The 22020-nt window shown below is 44.1% G+C and overlaps 1 protein-coding gene and 1 long non-coding RNA gene across 6 annotated transcripts in view; one reads left to right on the top strand and one right to left on the bottom strand.

Moving 5' to 3' along the window:
• Nucleotides 1–22020, bottom strand: part of LOC124475659 (C-terminal-binding protein 2) — an 82655-nt gene that overhangs the window by 17820 nt on the left and 42815 nt on the right. For 2 of the 4 annotated variants that reach the window (XM_047032434.1, XM_047032435.1), the window contains exons 3-4: nucleotides 13702–13767; nucleotides 11615–13542 (exon numbers count right to left, since the gene is read on the bottom strand). The exons of the other annotated variants lie outside the window; for them this stretch is intronic. In XM_047032434.1, coding sequence (XP_046888390.1) covers nucleotides 11615–13529 — 1915 coding nt within the window. In that variant the 5' untranslated portion in view covers nucleotides 13530–13542; nucleotides 13702–13767. The remainder of the gene's footprint in view (nucleotides 1–11614; nucleotides 13543–13701; nucleotides 13768–22020) is intronic. 4 annotated transcript variants of the gene reach the window in all.
• LOC124475662 lies at nucleotides 16098–21706 on the top strand. Of its 2 annotated transcripts, none has more exons than XR_006956955.1 (2): nucleotides 16098–16138; nucleotides 21586–21706. It is a non-coding gene; the product is annotated as an uncharacterized LOC124475662 (long non-coding RNA). The 2 variants fall into 2 exon arrangements; XR_006956954.1 differs by lacking the exon at nucleotides 16098–16138 and adding an exon at nucleotides 20332–21282.

Here is a 22020-nt window from a genome sequence, read left to right on the forward strand (position 1 = left end):
AGTTAGGATAGCTCGGATGGGTGTGTGTGGGCATATGAGTGTGTTCTCCTTTGGATGTTAGAGAAAGTGTTTGTTCTCATATTGTGTGCAATGTGTGAGTGAGTGGATGTGACTGTCATTTCTCGGTGGTTAGCGATCCTGCCATGGCCAGACACGCCATGTCATCTCACAGCCGACCATGGCATCCTGCACTGGCACGTGCTGACACAGCGTGACCATCAAAGACACCAGCAGCCAGACAGACAGACAACCAGCCAGCCAAACAATCAACCCCCCACACAGTCGACTAACAAGCTATCCAGCAGCCCAAACAAAAAATCCAGCCAGCCAGCCAGCCAACAAACCAGGAAACCACTAATAAAACAAGCTAGCCAGTTAATAAGTTAACTCAACAAAGTGGCCAGAGAATCAGCCAGGTAACACCAGTGTTTCCCCTAGGATTTTTTTTAGCAGTGGGGGCAGTTCAGGTCTAACACCCCCCCCGGCCAAAACAAAGTGCTAACCCTATATTTCGGAGCAGCTTAATATAATAGTCTAATAGCTAATGTAATATTGCACATATCTTCGTCCTATTTCCCCTAAATAAATAAAATTAGCATACTTAAAGACACCTTACAGTATGTTCTAAATGGCATAAATGCTGCCACCTAATAATTGACGTAACAATTTATTGTAAATGCAGTGGCCTAGCCTACAGATTAAGGTAGGCCACTCGGAAGCATGTACACTGTCTGCTTCATTTGATCTTGATAGGCTAAGTATTCTGTAGCAAATACTAACATAATACCCACTATTTATTCATTAAAACTAGGCTACTTAAGCATAATAATGCACCTAAAATACAAACGTGAGCATGGGCAGCAATCGCTATCGAATCAACAGACGTGCAATTTCGCTAGCAGGGGAAGAATACAAACAACGAAAATCACCAGTTAACTTAATTTAAATTTGCAAGAACTATAGACTAATACAATAACAGGCTTAAATGAACTGACAACATAAATTATACGACTTTCAGTTCTCAAGGATGCACACGCGCAATCTCAACTGCTCTGTGAAGCGCGTCTGTGCTATTCTCCAACATGCACTCTAACAATCACGGCTGATAGACGGCCTAAAATTTTGTACAGCTCTAATTCTGATACCGTGGCGGCAGAACTGTAACCGTGTGTATGTAACATAGGGGAAACACTGAACACCACTAACATAGGGGAAACACTGAACACCACTCCCTAAAACTCAGGCCTTCATGTACGTACTATGCAAACATAGCGTTATCAGTGCCATGGCCACCCCAAATTGTCATTCGCTATCCCTGGCAATTGAAAGCTGATTGACATTTAATTTATCTTGTTAAAAGAAGCGTTTCTTTTGACATCTGGCAGCGCATTTTTACAATCGAGCATATTTCCACAGTTCACCAATCAGTCACAAATCACTAGGCCAGCGTCTGATACAGCGCCAGCAACGGAAGTCATGGTCTGTGGACCCCCTAAAGTAGCCCTGGCCACCCTTTGGCCACCCCATATTTAAAAGTCTGGTTCCGCCACTGGTTGCATTATGCATTTGAAGGTTATACTAACGGCGTGAAAAAATGAAGATAGTGTGGCTCATTGGCTGGTCAATTTCTATGATGCAAGGCAGTACATTTTGTAAAAATTTGCTGATATGTTTGCCGTTTGTTGAAATACAAATGTAACTTCATGAAATTTGTTTTTTAAATGTGTCTGCTTAGAATGTAATGTTTTGTTACATGGTTATTGTCATGTTGTGCTAGTTTACCATTGTAACCATGAGATAAATGACTTACGTTTGATCAGAAGAGCTGGATTTTCACGACATGAGTGCATACACAGTAATTAACAAATACACTATAAGTGTACTTTAAAATATACAAAATTACGTAAATAGTGGGCCAATTCTGTTTACTTAGTACAAAATTAGTATATAAATAAGTACACTGCTAGTATACTTTAAGTGCCATGATAATAATATCCTTTTTATACTTACAAATTAAACTTGAAGTATACTTCTTTTTCGTAAGGGAAGTGAAAACAGCGAAAACAAAGATTTATTGATAACGAAATTAATGTGCTTGTTCATGAGGTAACAGCGAATTAAAATATTATACAAGGCCAGAATTCCACACCAACACAAAAAAATGCCATCTGGACCAAAATTACAAATTCCAGTAACTGTAATACTGCATGGCTGCTTAATCTGTAACGCGTAAAGATTTCGTGTTCACTCAACTGAACAAGTGTGATCCTTGTGGCAAAAATCCTTTCAGCTCGTCTCCTTGGCCTATGTATTCGTCATACTCAGATTACTGATGCCATTTCACCAGGAGGCATATACGAGAAAACACGCATCCTGGTTTACACCTGCTCTTAAGAGGCCCAGAATTTTCACCGCAAAAAACAGGGGCGGTTTTTGTACATTCCACGCAATACATAATTACACACACTTTACGCATCCCCTCCCCAAAGCCATTAGAGAACCCACAGGAGAGACCAGCTGATTGATTGACAGCAGCGTGTTCCTGCTAGACACACACACACACACAGACACAAACACACCCACCACACAATACTACCAGTCATTTGTCAAAGGCACCATAGAACACAAAAGACCTCCGCCATAGAGGTCAAATGACCAATTGGTATCAACTGGTATCTGCTAAGCTGTAGATATAGAGTGCCAACCTAAATCAAACTCACAAGTCCCCCTCTCCCCCAAGTGTAACTGACTAAGTATACCAGTGCAAGAGCAGGCAGGTCGCAGCAGTCATCCTGTTCAGAGGCAAGGCCGGGTACAACCTGCCTGACACTGCCAAGGTTTGCCTTCCGGAGAGAAGTGTGTATGTGTGTTTGTGTGTGTCCTCTCATATTGGTGCACCTTGATGGGGGCAGATAAACACTAATGAGAACAGATTGGAACAGCGGGCGTCCCTCTGACAGTGTGCGTCCAGATTTGGGCCAGCACCAGCACTCTGAGCTACATCTGTTCCTCCTTCAGCCCCAACATTCACTTGCCAGCAAATGTATCTAAATTCAAACGCATGCAATTGGAACGCATGCTTACGCAGCATTAAAACACACACACCCTCCACACTTAACCCCCTTGAATATACCTTCATCACACTTGATTATATCAGATCTACTATTCGTCATAGTCTGAAGAAAACTGAGCAGATTTATGTGGATGTCTGATGTCTGTTCTGATCGCCAGGACTGTTAGCTGTTGGGGTAGCCGCTAGCCCACTGATAACAGGGTGCCGGTTACAGAGAAGCTTACTGGCGCTACTGTTGTGGTTGCCGTTGAGTGACCAGGTTCTGTTGGTGTAATTGGGGGCCATCTCTTTAGAAACAACCATCTTCTTAGCACGGAGAAATGCTTCATGATCTGTAATCTTATTTTTAAAAAAAAGGTCATGCTGTTTTTCTGAGTGTCTTGGTTTAAGTGCCCCTAATTCCCTCCCTATCCTTATTTTATTAACACATGGCTCAATGAGATAGCGACAGATACCAACACCATCTGATAAGGGATATAGGTTTTCTTATTAGAAATACTTATCGACCTCTTCTACCTAGCTCACTCTCTCTAGATTTTTTCCTCTCCATCTCTCTGTCTAGCTCTGTTTTTCCCCTCCCACATCCAGTCTTATAAACAGTACCTGAGTAGGAGAATGAGATGGCTTCAGCAGCTCTGGGGAGGGGGGCTGACTATATAGTGACTATATTTTTATGGGGGAGGGTCAGTTCACGGATCTAGAGTCACCTGTGTGGTGGCATCCAGGGGTCAGGGTAAATAAGCCCTCTGGCTGGCATAACCTGTAACCAGCACCCGCCCCCCACTGCTCTGGCACCAAGGCCTGATAACAGACCTGAGTCAACATTACAGCTTCCCTATCGCTTTGTTTTCTCTACCTCCTCCTCCATGCTCTGCTCCTGATGGGACAGAAAATGGAGGGATGAGGGATTGCAGTAGATGATGGCTAGAGCACGCAGGGGAGAATGCAAATGAGCGTGATTCGGCTGGGCTGGAGTAAGCGAGGCATGCAGAGGCGGGCTTGATTTGCATGTTGGTACGGACCCCCTTGGCCTCTGGGGTGGCGTACAGAGCAAAAGGAAAAGCTCAGCTCTGCACAGGGAGTGGAAAGGAACGTCCCTCATCTTTCATTTCAACCAGTGGAGGGAGGGGAAGGAGAAAACACAGCCCACCAAGGCTGACGCAGTCATAAAAGAAAATGATGTTTTGCTACGCTTCTTGTTCCCCCCACTCCCCCACCCCCTGTGTTCACCCACCCAACCTGGAGGCATGTTAAACTTGCAGAAATATGGGCATTACTGCCACAAATCCCAGCCCAGCCAAACAGCCTACTGCTGCACGCAAGCACACACACCCACCAACCCCCTCCTTTCCCTCTATTGAAAAATAAAAAGAGTGATTCAGAGAGAGGGAGAGACAGGGAGAGAGAGAGAATGCAGGATGAAGGAGGGAGCATTGGAGAAGGATGGAGAAGAGGCCAGGAGGGGGGGGGGGGGGGGGGGGGGGGGGGGGGGGGGGGGTTTGCTGCAGGTGGGCTCCAGATGTGGGGTCTCTTGGGGAGGGCCACTCTGGCAGTGTTAAGGGGGACTCAGTGCTCCCTCCTCTTCTCTCCTCTCTCATTCCCTCCATTCTCTGGCAGGAGCCATCTGGCTTGGCTGAGAGAGCGGGGACAAGGAACACAATCCTCTTGCTGGGGCCCCCGTACGCAACCCAACAGTGTGGCAAGTCACACACACACACACACACACACACACTCGTACACACGGGCATGCATATTTAGGGTGCATAAACGCACAAACCACCCAACCCCCCCCCTTCTCCCAAAGTTGTCACATGGCTATTAACCCATGTCAGCTCTGGGCCAGCTGTGCTCCATTATAAAAAATACACCAGGGTCCAGGGCTCCTGTCCACGGTGGGTCAGCCCTCACACACACCGCCGTGTCTCGTTACAGAGTGTTCTAAAGGACCGCCTCTACCACGCCGACGCAGAGTTACAGCCACTTTCATCATCGTAAAACCCAGCCCCTCCCACTCCCCCCGACCACACATCTTCTTCCTCTGCCAGATGATATTTCACACTTCCTGTGGCCTTCGGGCTCTGGCCCACCCCCCCGACTGTAATTGGAGACGGCCACATGATGAGCCACTCTATCGGCTCCCACCCCTACCTGAGCCTTTGCTCGCTCCATCCTTCCTTCCTTGCTTGCTTCCTCCTCTTCCTTCCTAGCTTCCTCCTCATACTTCATTCCTTCCCTCTCGCCATATACGCACAAGAACGTGGCAAAGTGTAAAAACTGCACAGGGATTGCAAGAGTAATTTTATTTGCAACACATGATCAATTTGATTGTATGTGTTTTTTGAGTAGCAACCCTAAAACTCTAAAACCTGGCGGTTTCTGTCCCCATGACTCCAGGAGAGACTCCATTTTGGTGTCCTGCGTGCCTTTCAGAGCACCGTTAAAAGGATTCCTGGATAATTGTCTATCCGGAACTAGAAATGGGAAATGGCCAGAAACAGATACAGCTGCAATCATGTAATGAGCAGTGTAGAGCTGAATGCTCTCCCGCAAACATGGTAATGCCCATCATATCAGGGACAATTAATGTATAGTTTCTCTTTTTTTCCTGTATTTTTTTATTTATAAGGTTTTCTGCCGGGGTGACTCACATGCACTGCATGTTTCACTACGCTGAATCCTTGAGACATGGCACTGTACCAGGCACTGACTGGAGCGGTAGAGGAGAGCTGTTTTTGTTAACACATACAGTATTAAAGCATTTTTGGGGGTTGTTTGGTCTGAGGCAGCACTGATTTGCCATGTGACTACAGATCCATGCCAGGAGAGAAAAAAGAAATACAAGGAGAACAAGAAAGGGACCAACAGAGCTAACATGCCCAGAGAACAGTGAGCGGTTGAGATGAAAGACCACAACGAAAACCACAACTGGGCTCTTCCTCCTGCATAGCAGCTGGCTGGTACAGCAAACAGGTGTACTGAGGATACACAAACGCGTGTCAAGATGTCGCAACTGAGGTAACGCTCCAATGCTCTCTACCAACCCCCCCCCCCCAACCTACTCTGGAAATAAACGCTAACAATTTATTTTCTTCCCCGCTTTCTCTCTTCCCCCCCATCCCTTTTCTTACTTCCTTTTCACACAGTGAAGGAAAAGTAAATATGTGAGGGAGGTGAAATACTAAGGCAAAGAGATATTCTGCTCTTCACTCTGTTATGGGGGAGAAGAAAAAATGAAAATACGAGGTTGGCGGCCACTTCAGAGGCCGATATTCAATATCCATGAGCTTTTTCATTTCACACTGATGAATAATTCAGGGTGACCTGTACACCAGAGAGAGAGAGAGAGAGAGAGAGAGAGAGAGAGAGAGAGAGAGAGAGAGAGAGAGAGAGAGAGACAGAGAGAGAGAGAGAGAGAGAGAGAGAGAGAGAGAGAGGAGAGAGAGAGAGAGAGAGAGAGAGAGAGAGAAAAGAGGTGGTGGGGCATAAGAAGGCTGGAAAAGCGTGGAGGGATAGCTGTCCATGTGCTAGCAGCTGTTCCTCTGATAGAAACAGGAACCATTCTCTTCCTCTCTGAACAGAACCAAGGGGGGGGGGGGGGGCTGTGGCACTAATAAGCGGAGCGTTTGAGGACAGATAATTGAGGAGATTACATCAAAGGGGCCGCTATTATTTCTGCACAGCAGTACACAAATAAGCGATTTGCTGTAAACAAAACATCCACAAACATCACTGTTCCTGACTGCCACGTGTGACAAGGCGGTATTTCCCTGAACAATTCACAAGTCTAGTATGTATCTAAATATCTATTGCTATTTCTACAGCTATATATATAGATATATGTAGATAGATATACATGTATATATTGTGGTCTCACAATATCCTCGAAACCCTTCTTGCAAATCTGTACCCCTACCCTGATTGACAGTGATTGGGGGTGACCTTTAGGGTGGGTGGATGGGTGTCTGTATCGCTCTCTGGCTCTCTATCGCTCTCTGGCTCTCTTTCTTGCTTCCTCCCCATCACCACCTGACCCCTCCTCCCTCCAGTGGTAACTGGGGTGGGAAGGGTACCTGTACAGCTCAAGGGCAATTTCCTATTTGGCTGGCTTCACTGAAACCGTTACTCCTCATGCTAGCCTACAGTGATGGGATGGGGAAGGATTAACGTGAGAGTGAACAGACAGTTCTGAGAAAAACTATTGTGGAAAAATATAATTATTTTTCTGTATTTTCCCCAGGGTGCAAACAATGTAGATACATGACGGGATGGATCGACAGGCAGTCCATGTACCGCATATTACGTTTTCTGAAGCAATACAACGTGCACACACACACACGCAGGTGCAACAAAACACAAGCGTAGTGACATGTACAGGGGATGCATTGTAAATATTTGCTTGTACTGGTGAACACTTCGAGATCATAAGCCAACTTCAACTGAGATGGAAGAACTGACATTACAGGTGCAAATGTTCGCCATTACCCGGCCATACTATATATATACACATAACTATAAAGTGACTTCTTTTCATTTATTTTAAAGTAGAAAAAAACGCACTCTCAAGCCTGCTCGTTGCTTCTTTTGACCAGTTTATTAAGATGTCAGACGCGTTTCGGCCTAAGCCATCGTCAGTGTATTTTCATTTATAACATCTCTTTTTTCCCCAATGGACTAGTGACCTTATGATTCGTTTATCAAGTGACTGTTGCTATGGCGGAGCACCCTTTCATTAGTCACCCTTGCAGCACCAAACTTTAGTTACAGCACCTGTATTCTACGAGTATTTCTGTATGTGTGTGTGTTAAAGCTAAAGAGATCAGCCCTGCTGTCTATAGATTCAGGTCACAAACATTTACACTCACACTTACAGATGGCTGCTGGGATCTCTCTTGTTTTAATCCCTTACCTATTTCTGGACAGGTAACATAAGGCAAGCCTCCACAATGAGCTCAAGTTATACTTTACAACACACGAAAAAATTATTTTCCTTCCTCCTGATAACTCCTCTCACCCCCATCCCACCCACACACACCAACACAAAGAACATTCAAGAATAGCACATCTGAATCAATGTCAGCCACAGACACCTGCGCATACCCCTTCCAATCAAGGACATGAGGACACATTAAGCATGCATCCTGATGACTGTCCTTCCAAACCTGGACCGGGGAAAATTTAAATCCCATTGAAGGCCCCCTCAGGGCACCATGAGCTCTGAAGGTTACGTAACTGTCAACCAAGAGATTTAACAGCTCCCCCCCCAACACACACATTCGGGAGAACGGGATCTGAACAGTTTTAACCCCTTCTTTTTCACACACGACACAAGATACACAGATTAACAGATCAACTACAAACCTTGTAGATCCCATCAAGCTTTGCGGCAACCCCTGTGGGGTCCCGACTCTCGTCACCCTCACTCAATGCAAAGCTCCTCCCCCTCCCTTCTCCTGCCAACCCAGCCAGCCTCCAAAGGCTCTGTCCCGGAAAAAGCACATCTGAAGATGTTCTCGTGACACATGCTGGATTATCCTTAGTGCCGGGCCATGTGCACTTTACACAGATGGCGATCCCACCTAACTAATCTAGCAAGCACACCCACACACACACGTCAGCTAAGACGGCAGCTAGGCTACTCCACGTGACGAGTACCGACCTGCAGCGCTCTGAGGTACGCCACTGACAGACAACTCCATGGCCAATGCGAGAGCGGGCACCAGTGCACTCTCCCTACATTGGGCAGAAAGAGAACTGCCGCCAACGAGGCTAGCCTGACCATTTAATGCCATTATTAATGCTACTTATGGCCTCAGCCAACCAAGAGAGGCCCACGGAGACGGAAGGGCCCTCCCACCTGCCGTCCTACATAAAGCTGGAGTGGAAGATCTCAGTTCAAAATCTTTTGTTTGGAAATAAGGAAAATATGGCTGTTCTAATAACACAGTAATATATGTAAAATACATCATACTTGAATCTACTACAATGTTATAATATAGTGTAGAGTTTGCCATCTTCAATGTAGCAGGATAAAATGGTTGTTTCTTTTGACTGTAGGAACACTACCAAAAAACTGCTTTGGTGTACTCAGCAAAAAGCAGTGTCAATATGCATGTTTGATCTTAAAACACAATGCGTGTAATAAGAGAGATTTTCAACAGTGTGATTGTCTTTACACAAAAAGGAAGGCAATCTCTTGAGACGGCGCTCAGAGAAAGACGCTGGTGTTTTCACCAAGTGGCCCGCACAAACACATTGTTATTTTCCCTCAATTTTCTCTGTCTCTCACCAAGTGAGGCTTTTTCAGACACAAACATTTACACAATGCTAATTTCTCTGCGCCGCGCAGGTCTCCAGCTCAGAACCTCTCCGTCTCTGCCGTTTCTTAAATGTGAAGATAATCTTGCACTGATTACCACCAAAACCTCCGGTTGCCTAGCAACACACAATTAAGGGGCATGCTTTCAGATGTGAGGCAAGGGGCTGGCCATTATCAGATGAAATTACCTAAGCAACAAATGTCAGACAAATGCAAATTAGATTGACGTGACAAACTTTTTCTTTCTTTCTTGAGGACCAATAATGCGTTTTGAAGGCGACCTTGTGAGTGTGCGTGAAGACAGAAAGGGGTTGTGGGGTGAGTGGGGAATGCAGGAGAGTAGAATGTAAGAGAAGTTCTCTAATAACCTGGCCTAGCTTCCTTACCTTCGATTTCATTGACACAAGTCAAGAATAAAAACTAAAAATGCAGGAGGATGACCCATTATCCCTTTATTGGAACCAGAAAAACACAGAACCATTTACACGGATTTCCACAGCCAGCTCAGTGTCTGGGTTGCTCGGCCAAAACACAAGGTGACAGGATTAAAACCCTTACTGAGCCCATCAGATCTCATCATCAGGAGAATAGCTTTAGCTGTACTGGTGTCTATTCAAGCCCATTGTTTACAACACAGGGTATATCCCAAAAGTTATCATGGTAAATTGAACACAGACATCTTCTGCAGAAGCTTACACTATTGACCTTCAGATAGTTGTCTCCCAATCCACAAAATCACTTATTTTATATACCCGCAGAGAACATGATGAATATGAACAGTTGTAGGCAATTTAACAACTCTGTCTAAATAGACATGCACAAGAACGTGAAATGAGTAAACTCCTGTTTCTTTGCTGCACTCCATGGCATCAATTGGGATTTAAGACTGCTTTTCAAACCTTCGATGGGAAATAACTAGGCGACTTGTGTGGCTTAAGACATTCTACTGCCTTCACTGTGGAATATTCTAGAGAAAGCTACTAGAGAACCCATGACACATTCCCATAGCTATGGAGATTTACCTTAAATTTAAGTTTCAATGAAAGTAGGAGAATCTACCACCCTCTGTATCCCTGCTTGAGGGTGGTAGAATTACATTTGGGGTCCAAGACCAAAATCTACATAATGAAACTGACTTATATCTGCTAAGCCAGGCGGATATTGTTTGGCCAGTGTGCAGGATGTCTAAAAAAAGCAGCTAGCTACCTCTTACAATCAACTCCATGGAAGAGCCACGCATCCAATTACTGTAATTGGATTGGGGGGGATATTAAGTCCCAGATTAGGGAAAGAATTGTGTAAAGTAGAGAGTGACAGTGGTTCTCCATCCACCTCCAACTGTAAACCCCACAGCCAAGTTACCTTTATTGTCATTCAAATGTCTCTACATACTGTAGGTTCAAACAAATCCAAACATAAAAAGGTTGATTAAAAGTAGTGTCTCAAGAGGTCAATTAAAGGGAAAACAGCAGAACCATCAGTTTGGTCACTGAAGATGTTTCTCCAACACTCTCTTTTTACTCTCGTAGGCATTCTTTATTTGCGTCCAGCTGTCTTACATGTAAACAAATCCCACTTGTCATATGAACACAAAACAATATGTGGAGGGTTGTTTTTTTCTAGGTGTGGGACGTGGGGTGGGGGGGGATAAGCTGTGAATATATTGGCAATATTGACCCATATTTCTATGAAGTAAAGTAAAGGCAACACTCATTCGTGGGGTTATTTTCATTGGAAACAGTTCAACAGGGATCACAGCAATGCTATCCCTCAGGCACATTGCACACACAACATTGCTGCGCCGAATGTATAAATAGTTGACAATTTAAAAACAGACCTCTTAGTGAAAGCTGCTTAACATGTCAGATATATCACATGCTATTTCGTCGCTCCATTGAAAATGGTACTCCATGCCAAATGCAAACATCTCCATAAAGACATTTTTGCGAATATGGTTTGGCATTTAACCCAATCCAAAGCACACAATGTATAATACTGCAGGCTATGGATGTTAACAAGAGAGCAAAGCACAGACATTAGTGCAAACATTGCTAAATGAACCAAACTAAATTAACAAGACAGAAAAGCGATGCAGACAACACATTGAAAAATTGACCACATCCACAACCAGGACTCCTATAAAACACAATGCGTGCAAGCCAGGAGAGATGGGAGGAGGGAAAGAGTGAGAGAACAAGGGAGGAAGGGGACGTTATAGCGGTTACTTGTGTCAGGCGATGCCATGGTTGAGACAATGACGGGTGGTCCAGTCCGACGCCCCACCATCTTGTTGTTGTTGAGGGCCTGCCCCTGGAGAGAGGACGATGCCGTCGGGACCACAGCGTTTTCGGTCGCTGCAGGCCCCTTCCGGAGGAGCTGGGGGCTATGCAGGGGGCTCTGGGCAGCGGGGGACATAGGAGGCAGGTTGGGGGCCCTCTTCATCAGTTCCATGGGGGAGTAGGAGCCAGAGAATGTCTTCGGGGCCGCTCCAGGGGTCCCAGGGGCGGGAGGCTGTTGATGCTGCATTGCTGACATGGCGATGCCAGTGTGGGCATTGTACATGGACAGGGGTCTGGGCTGGGTCACCGCCACAGCGTTGGTGTACCCTTGGCTGACGGGGTAGACTCCTCCCATGGGCCGGGGAGCTCCGGGGTAGGTGGTGGTCTCCAGGAGGTGTTGGGAGGGGGCGCTGCTGGGTCTCCTTCCCAGGAACTCTCCCATCCTGGGGGAGAAGGTCTGGACCGTGGTGGGGGGCTGCTGCATGACGTGGGGGTCCATGGCCATGTTTTGGGGTGGCATGTACATGTCGGTTCGGTGGCTGAAGCTGTTTGAGCGGCCTCGCATTGCCTGCTGGCCTGCCCCGCCCTTACAGTTGAGCACCACACGAGACAGGACCCGGGCCTGGCCAAGGTTAGAGGCTACAGAGCGCACATCGTGGTCCTCCATGACTCCCAGCATGGCGGTGCAGTCGAAACCCTGCTGCAGCAGCAGTGTGATGGTGCTCTCCGCCAGACCCTCCGAGCGCAGGTATGCTAGGAAGCCGGGGTCTGCCATTCTCTTGGGGTCGGCTCCGGGGTGGTGCAAGGACATGCCAGCGCTCAAGGGCCCCGCCGTGGACGCCACCATAGCCGAGCTGGAGTCGTAGCCCGGGTCGTAGGGCAGCCGCTGGGCTGGCATAGCACCGTAGCCTCGGGGGAGAGATCCTTCCATTCCCTGGGAAGCCGGGTCCACCACTAAGGCGGTGGCAGCAGTCTGCCGTGGGTCCAAGGGGTGGCCGTTGAGGTTGCCGGTGTAGGAGGGCAGGCAAGCCGAGGAGTAGGAGAGGACGGGCTGCTCGGTCGTGTAGATGGGTAGCGGGGGCTGGATCCCGTAGCAGGCTGGAGAGGGAGAGCTGCCGGCAACGCGCTGGACGTCTGGGATCATCTTGGTGCCCAGCGGATCCCTATACAAACGGCTCAGCTCAGCGTGAGAGGGTTGGGGAGGCGGGGGGGGAGGAGGCGGGGGAGGACGGGGAGGTGGAGGAGGAGGGAAGGGGGCCAGAGCTGAGGCCAGGTGGGAGGGCCTGCTTTGCCCTTGATCCCAGGCAGCTCGGACCGCCCCTCCTCCTCCCCCGTCTCCTCCCTCTCCCCCCACACCAGACAGCCCGTAATGATGGGCTGATCTGTTGTGTAGGTGCTGGCTAGCCCCATAGAAGCCAGGCCCTTCCAGTTGCTGGCCAGACAACGCGCTGTTGGCCTGGTAGTAATCCTGTGGGGGTGCCGAGGCCCTGCCCGCCATCAGCTGCTGGAGGTACAGGCTGCCCAACTCGGGCACAGAGCTCTTCCTCAGCAGTGGGTGCAGCCTATGCAGGGGCCTCTCGGGGCCTGGCGCTTGATAAGGGTACGTCTGGTACGTAAATGTGGGGTACGGCTCCTCTTTCGCCCTGCCCACCGGTGGGGGGTGTGCTTCAGGCGGCAGTTGATACCACCCCTCGCTGCCCTCTTCTCCGCCCAGAGCCGCCACGGAATTCCGGCGCCCCGCAATGGTGGCGCAGAACCGACAACGGGTTGTCTGACCTTCGTCCCACGGGCCCTCAGTCCATGCCGGTGGTCTGCCGTACAGAGAGGGGTTCGGACGCGACTGCTCTCCTGGCGCGGGCATTGGGACGGACGGACTACGAAAGACAGTTTTAAAGGAGGGGACAAAAGAGACGGTGTCATGTTTCAGGTCTCCGATTTCACGCACCTACCTCCACAGGTAGACAGAAGGGGTTTAGGGATGGAAGGAGGAGAGGAGAGGAAAAAAGGTGAAGCGTGATGAGGTATCCTTTCACCTGATCTGCAGATGGAAGGTGGTTGGTGTCTTGTCCTTCCTTCAGGCTGTGCTATCATATAGCACCCTGCTGGCAGGAAAACGTTAAATAATTCAGCTGTAGAAACATTAGACTGCTATTCAGAGTATACATACTGACACACACACACACACACACTCACAAACATATTCTGGCAAGTCCAGAACACCAAAACGCACCTTTGGAGATCTGCCGCTTCTCCATGTATGGTGGGCGTTGGAGAGCATGCTTGTGCAGTGGACCGCATTTTCACATTCTTAAATCTGACTGAGGATTGAGGCAGAAAATGCTCATAAGGGAAAAAATCCTCAGAGAGAAAGAAAAAATCCACACCATACAATGGAGGGCAGTAGAGGAGTGGGGGAGGGCTCATGGTAATCCAGTAGGGCTGATCCCTTCCTTTGGCAGGCCTGCTACAGCACACACACACCCCTTGTCACCCCAACCACCCGCCTACAGACTACACCACAGGGGATTACAGTCCAAATAAAACCCTGCTTAATTCCACAGGCCCATGTGACATCATCTGAACCAGTTTGTGCAGCGTAGACAATTGACCTTTAGCGTAAACCAGGCCCACTTTAGTTACCGTTGTTAGTCGGTCATAGTGTTGTTTCATTGTAAGCAGATTCTACTGTAAACTGCTGTATAAGTAGCATACTGTACCGGTCAGTGTAAAGGCCGAAATATACTACTCTGTTTTCACGGAGACGAACACAGGGAACGCCCTCTCCAATGTGGAATGCCCTCTCCGAGCCTCTCGAAGAGCTCTATGTGCACCTCCTGATTTTCCTGACTATCCGTCCGCTAGTCGGTCATTTTATGGATACCCCTTGGCTGTGATTGGTCCACCCAATTGGTTCCACACACAAAGACCCCATGTGGCAGGCTTCAAAAACGTTAATCCACCTACTTTTCTGGCGGTGAATTGTTTTCAACACCCACAGCTTTCGGAGTACTATAAATTCAACGAATCCTTCCGACTTCGTTTGTCTGTCTGTCCTTAATGGAGTTGGAGTAGCATAATTTGGCCTTAAGGGATTCTTCATGTGATTTTTTGGTGTGCATTACTTGTGTAAGTGATTTTTACACAAGTAATACCTCCTGATTGAGGGGAAACGGATTGCAATATGCAGTGCATATATTCATGATATTCAAATCAACAAGGAAGGGGACATATCAATAATTAAAGCAAAGCATACTGTACTACAGTACAGTAGTACTAGCAGAGGGTCAAGGTTAAACTGCTTCAGTGATTAAAGCTAATTCATGCATAATTGGTTGTTATGGCATTATGTTCAAGTTTATAATCCATGATTCTGAATTAAAAGTAGGCAACGTTTCCAGCACAGGCTTATGAAAAAGAAGTATAATTTAAGTTTAATTTGTAAGTATACTTAAGTATAAAAAGTATACTATTATCATGGTACTTAAAAACCTCTTCTTGTTCTATGTGCCTAAAAACGCCTAAACAGCATACCCAAAGTAAATTGACAGCTGTTCTTGAACCATTTGGAGTACATGCATGTAAATGGACTCTTTAAAAAGCTGACACTATGAAGTTATGTTCCTTGTTGTCAGGACCCCTGTCAGTCCTACTGGTGTTGAGTAATAGAAGCTTGAACACAAGGAAAGTGAAAGTTTCTATTTCCGCCTAGATTTTCTTTTGAAAACAGAGGCCTGAAGAGGCCTAGAGGTGGTAGGTATTAGCTGGAAGACAGAATTGGACCACAGGTTGAAGCCTTACCCAATTCAGATCAAAAGTCAAACATGATACCACAATATATTCATATTTGACACGTTTTTATAAGAGTACATCCAGGCGTTTTCTAAAAGGGCCTTTTGGAGACTCCAGAATGACCCTTCTCACCAAGGTCAAATTCTTAGGATAAAAAGGTATCATTGTTATCTCTAATGAAAGGTGGTACTTAGAACTATCATATATAACAGCTAAATCCCTCATTAGTATTACTGAAACACAAAAACTGAAGCATTGGAGTGCTTTATCTGATTCCCAGGATTGGCGCACAAAGAACACTGTCAACAGGCTCCACAACACCTAGCAAATGGGGTATCGCCATTTACTGCTAGCGCTAAGCTACAAGGATAACTAGTTAATTTCAGAGCCAGTCGAAGCCAGTTAGAAAAATTGTGTAGAGGAGGGCGGGGGGGGGGGGGGGGGGGCGACCATTTTAAGACTACGTCCGCGTTTGTACTCGACCCACATCTCCTTCTATGAGCGATAGTGCGTGAGAGACCAAAAAAATAAAGATTGACGAAGGAGGAAGAATGAAGCAACAAGATCGTGGCTATAATTCATTGTTTGGACAACTACTCGACATGGTTAGATACTTTGGACCTTTGGGAATGTAAGCAGATGAGTTGTGTGCATACCTGGAACATTCCAAAGTAATGGTAGGTAAGTAAAACTTTTTTCTCTGGCATTGTTGAAGGAACGGTCACCGGACAAAGACGTTGACGGTACTTGCTGTTGCGAGTTGAGCATGAATTGGTTTATTTCAATGGAAGCACAAGAATCGTATCTTTCCAACGATGTATCATATGTGTAGCAGTCTAAAAAAAAAATGTTTGGAATTGAGTGCATCCTCACTGAGGGAGGGGGGGCGCAGCATTTCTGTACCGCGAGCGCCTCAGGACCGAAAACAGGTTTTAAAGTATACTAACAATGTACTTATTTATATACTATTTTTGCACGAAGTAAACTGAATTGGCCCACTATTTAGGTCATTTAGTACACTTTAAAGTACACTTAGTGCATTTGAATGTATTTACTTTTGAATACTGTAAAGTAGCCTGTGTAGTGCACTTTAAGTTTATGAAGTATACTTCCTAAAGTACTTCAAAGTATACTTTGGAATACTTTCAAGTGCACTTTCAATAAATTTAAATACTTCAAGAAGTAAACCTAATAAATGTCAATTTACTATGACTTACTTATATATTTAAATGTTTAGGGGCCTCTCAAACATCAAATGACACTGCAGATTATTATCTGAAAGAAGCTAATTACTGCATATGAACTCACATTGTAAAAATCCAGTCAGTTAACTCATGGTTACAATGGTAAACCAGCACAACAATGACAATTACCAAGCAACAAAACTAAATTCTCAGCAGACACCAAAAAAAAAAAAAATTAATGAAGTTACATTTTTATTTCAAACAAACGGCAAACTTATCAGCAAATTTTAACACTATTTACTGCCTTGCATAATTTTCTCACGTCGTTAATTCGTTCTTCAGTCAGTTTGACAGTATAACCCAGGTGAAAAAAAAGTATACTTCAAGTATACTTGAGTATTTCAAGCATATTCACATTTTCAATAGTACATTTTTAATATACTAAGAAAAAGTGTACTATCTGTGAATATATAAAAAGTATACTACCATCATGCTTTTACCAATTTTAACGTTAATACGTTGAACACACTTTTAAAAAATTGTACTACAGTACACTTTTAGTAAATATATTATAAAAAAATATACTTTAAGTAAAACGTATATGTAATTTCTAAAGTGTACAACTGGAACTTTGTGTTTAAACATATTATTTGTATATTTTAAAATGCATGCTAAAAATGTACTTTGTAACAATGCACTTAAAGCTTACTTTAAAAATAAACATTTTAATATGCTGAAATGTTAGGATATTTTAAGTTACTTTCGAAGTCCCTTGATCAATTCAGCCTTCAGTGTACTGGTATACATTTGCTGTACTGTAGTGTGTAGTAGAGTAAAGTACCTCTTTTTTTTTTTTTACAGTTTTATTGTGCTTGTACGGCTTCTATTTCGAAGTGGCTCATAGTCCGGTTTTAGAACAAAAAAGTGGCTTCTTTCAAGATCTCTTTTTAATGCTCAACACTTAAACGGGGGCTTATTACTTGAGGAATTATTTTCGGTATCGTCTCAGTTGCACTATCAGGGCTTGGAAATACAGTGACTTGCTAAAGTAGGCAAATGGCTAGTAGAACATAACATTTCATAATAATTTCAGTTAATCAAACAGCTGCAAGACCCAGTGAAATGTTATAGGCTAGCTAGCAAGCTAACGCTAGCATCGCTAACATTACTAATTCAACTTTGGTAGTGTAAACAAGCTCTTTGTAAGCTCGTTTTAGATATAATTGTATATGATCGTGTGGACCATTAGACACGGACGCGGTATCTTTTCAAAACTTGTATTTTACCACTGCTCTTCTTCACATAACCATTCGAACAGCCCTCACTGATTTCACGTGAACTAATGGTTTCAGCTAGTGATGTGTCGTTCGTGAACGATTCGTTCATTTTGAACGAATCCTTATAAGGACTCGGGAGTAACGAGTCCTCTCAACGAGTGATTCGTTCATTTCCCGACTCGGTCTTTCTACGAGTCTTTGGATCATTTTTCACGTGACCTGCATAGGCTCTGTAGCTAGAGGAAACGAACGATTCGTTCCTTTCCCGACTCGGTCTTTCTACGAGTCTTTGGATCATTTTTCACGTGACCTGTATAGGCTGTAGCAAGAGGAAACGAACGATTCGTTCCTTTCCCGACTCGGTCTTTCTACGAGTCTTTGGATCATTTTTCACGTGACCTGCATAGGCTCTGTAGCTAGAGGAAACGAATGATTAGTTCCTTCCCCGACTCGGTCTTTCTACGAGTCTTTGGATCCTTTTTTCACGTGACCTGCATTGTATTTTTTAGTAGAGGAAACAGTTTCCTTATTCCCTTTCGCGTGGCCGCTGTTTTAGTAAGACGTGAATGAATTATATTCGCTCAAGTCATCATACTGACTGGTTTTGTTATTTTCACTCTACATTTACACTTACAGTTTAGTGCAGTGTTTGACGTGATAATTAAATACTAGTGTGATAATACATGACCAAATCATACAAACTCATGATACATTATTTTAATGCAGGAATTTATTTTGAAATAGTATTTGCTGGTGCACATGTCATGCACTAACCTACAGTGGACGTATAGGGGCTATACGTCCTTTGCAGTGGACGTATAGCCCCCAACCCCCCCCCCCCCCCCCCCCCTCCTGAAATGAACAAATGACTCGAAAAAAGATTCGTTCATTTTACTGAACGAGATTCAAAGAACCGAATCAGTAAAAAGAACCGAACTTCCCATCACTAGTTTCAGCATCAAGCCTAAAGCAACTTCCGAGGGACAAAACACCCTTGTCCTTTGTCACATAGAAAGGTCTGCTACAATAGGCTATCCTCATGATTTGCAAGGTAGCTAACTAAACTTGAACAAAAATAATTTCGTAGACATAACAATGGATTCTTCCACTAAATTAGTGACTTGGCTTTATTTCTGGAGATACTAGTATCCACAACCGAAGTATGTTACACAATGCTGTAAAATCGCCGACACTCGTGCATTGCTCTTGGTACCCAGAATGCCCTGCGGCAAGATGAAAAGCTACTAAGTTAAGGGCATTAGCTTGGTTAAATAAGCATTGTTTGGAGTTCTATTGTTGTGTTCGTTTTGTTTTGATATGTGTAATGCTATGGTCTATAGTTTAGATAATTTGAGTGTTCACCCTGATTGTAAATGTTGTCTAGTTAGATAGCCATCCGTTACAATCAGTGCAACTGCAAATAATCCATCATGTGAATTGCTTTCGCTCAACGTTAGCTAAACAATGGCACGTTTGCATTGAAAGTGCCACTTGTACTCCAGTGCGCTTCGTACTCTCACTTTGACGAAATGTCCCTCCAGGGTCCAGGTAAAGAAAGTAAATGTGAAGAAACTTAATCATAGCATATCGAGTATGCTTGAAGACTAATTAGTTAAAGTATACTTTAAGTTATTGAATGATTAATTAATTTGAAGTGTGCTATTTTGGAACAACTTATTTTGTATTAAATGTATTTAAGTTGTAATTAAATTGTACTAAAGCACAATTTAAAGTGTATTAAGTATACTTTTATGTGCTTAAGTGGAACAACTTCAAGTATACTTAGTACACTTTAAGTATATGGACATAGCCGTATACTTAAAGTGTACTAAGTATACTTGAAGTTGTTCCACTTTAGCACGTAAAAGTGCACTTAATATACTTTAAATTGTGCTTTAGTACAATTTAATTACAACTTAAATATATTAAGTACTGGTGATTAATCACTCTTCAAGTATACTCAAGTATGCTAAGATTTAGTATACTTAGCATATTTTTTATTTACCTGGGAACCTTCAAATGCATAACGCAAACCTTCTGCCTGCTTCTTTCTTAAGTAGTTTTTTCGTTTTTTCCATTAATACTGATAATTATTAGTACAGTATAAGAGTATACGGCTTCAAAATGTTTTGGCAGTTATTAAGGTTAAAGCTTCAGTAACAAAAAAGATTCAACGTGCAACGCATAATATATTTTCCTAGACATGAATAAGTCGAATATACAAGATGGATCAAAACATTTTAACTTGTAATGTACTTACTGTTTTTGCTGTATAATAAAAGAAAACGTACATCCTATTCCAGAAGAAATGTATACCATTTTCTGTTTCTAAGCATATTTCTTAAAAGTATATCAAAAGTGAACTATTTTCTAAGCATACTTCTTAAAAGTATATCAAAAGTGAACTAAAAGGATACTATCCATATTTTAGTATACTACAAGGATACTTTCATATACTTATTTTTTGTAAGGGAGACCGACTTACTAGAGCTAAATATATACTGCTGGAGTGTAGCTGGCTAGTTAATTGTTGTCATGGTCGAGTTATAGCTAACGCTACGTTGGACAATATTCACAAAACTGGATTTTAAATTATTACTTACAAGTATGATTAACTACTGCTAATGAAACAGACAAAAGTATGTTTGTTGATAAGTGGAAAATTGACTCTCAACTCCTGGGGTACTGGCTATAGGATTTATATGTTCAGTATGCCATTTTGTGCCTTAACGACCGAAAGCTTGACGGAGCTTCTTAAGTATTCAAGATATTTATTGTCATGTATATGGTTTAACAAAGTTAGTCCGTACAATGAAATTCTTATAGTGCAATGTCCTCCTTCCACATAATTACAATAAAAAACACTAAAAAGAGAGAAAAATACATAAATATACAGTCAGAATAAAATTGATCAAATATGGCACATCAATGAAATGACAGTTTCCTGAGTGTTCAAAGTGCGTGGTTTGCAAATATCGCAAGTCATAGTTCAGTATGTCTGTGTCTGTGTATGCGTAGTAGTGACCGGTAGCTAAGGTAGGATTGGTCAAAGCCGTTTTGGGGAGTGGCTTTCGCGATAGGTCTCCCTTGGACGAGCTTGTGTCAAATGGGAGCCAAACCTCCTCCTACTTTACACCGGACACACACACACACACTCACAATATATTTTGCCTTATGTCTCTGATCTCATTAACAGTCAAACACATGCCATCCTCAGGCCTATACAGTGCTTCACATGAATATCAGTTACACGTGCCAGAACTGTATGAACAATATAATTAATGTCGTTTATTCAACATGAGCAGATGCTGTCGTGCATGGGGAGAGACAGCGTCCCATGTTTGTTTTCAGATCCAAGAAAAAGGTAAACAACCAGGAGGGAACCAGTAAGAGAACACAGCTGTTATAAGTCCATGCTGGGAATTGGGCAGATAAGGCTGGAGGCCAGATCCCCACATCACCAACTGAGCGTTTACCTCAAGGACAGAGCTGAGCTGAGCCAGGCAGAGCGGGATGGGGGAAGAAGGAGGGGAGGGGGTGGGAAGGAAAGATATGAGTGGACTGCAGTAGTTTGTGAAGATGGGATCACAGTTATTCTCCCCCTATTCCCATTGTCTCTCTGTCTCTCACTCTTACATTCTTTCTCCCCTCTCTCACCCCATCTCAGCTCCTCAGCAGCAGTGGCGGGAGATTTGGGGGATTTCTGTTTCGCAAGTCACCAGTGACATCGTCTGGAAAGGAGCTGAGATACAGAGAAGCTATTTATCCCTGGCTGGTCTGCAGAGGGCTACTGCTGAGACTAGTGTTTGTTTGTATGTGTCAGAAAATGTTATCTCATGTCAAACTTCAAACTGCCCTGTAACCAATGGAACATGACAGGTTCCACGTAAAAGTTATGAAATCCAAGACATATACAATGCTAATAGGCAGCAAACAAGTATTCTGGACCCTTACTATCAAATTAATGTAAAACATTAAAGTAATCTTTTATCTGCTTTTGTGTGTTAGCAGTCAGCCCACTGATATAACTGTCATAATACTGTGTATCCATAGCTTATTTAACAGAGGGGAAGGTCGATCCGGCACTTTTCTTTTTTTTTTA

Source organism: Hypomesus transpacificus, chromosome 13 (genome assembly GCF_021917145.1).
Source record: "Hypomesus transpacificus isolate Combined female chromosome 13, fHypTra1, whole genome shotgun sequence".
Lineage (NCBI taxonomy): Eukaryota > Metazoa > Chordata > Actinopteri > Osmeriformes > Osmeridae > Hypomesus > Hypomesus transpacificus.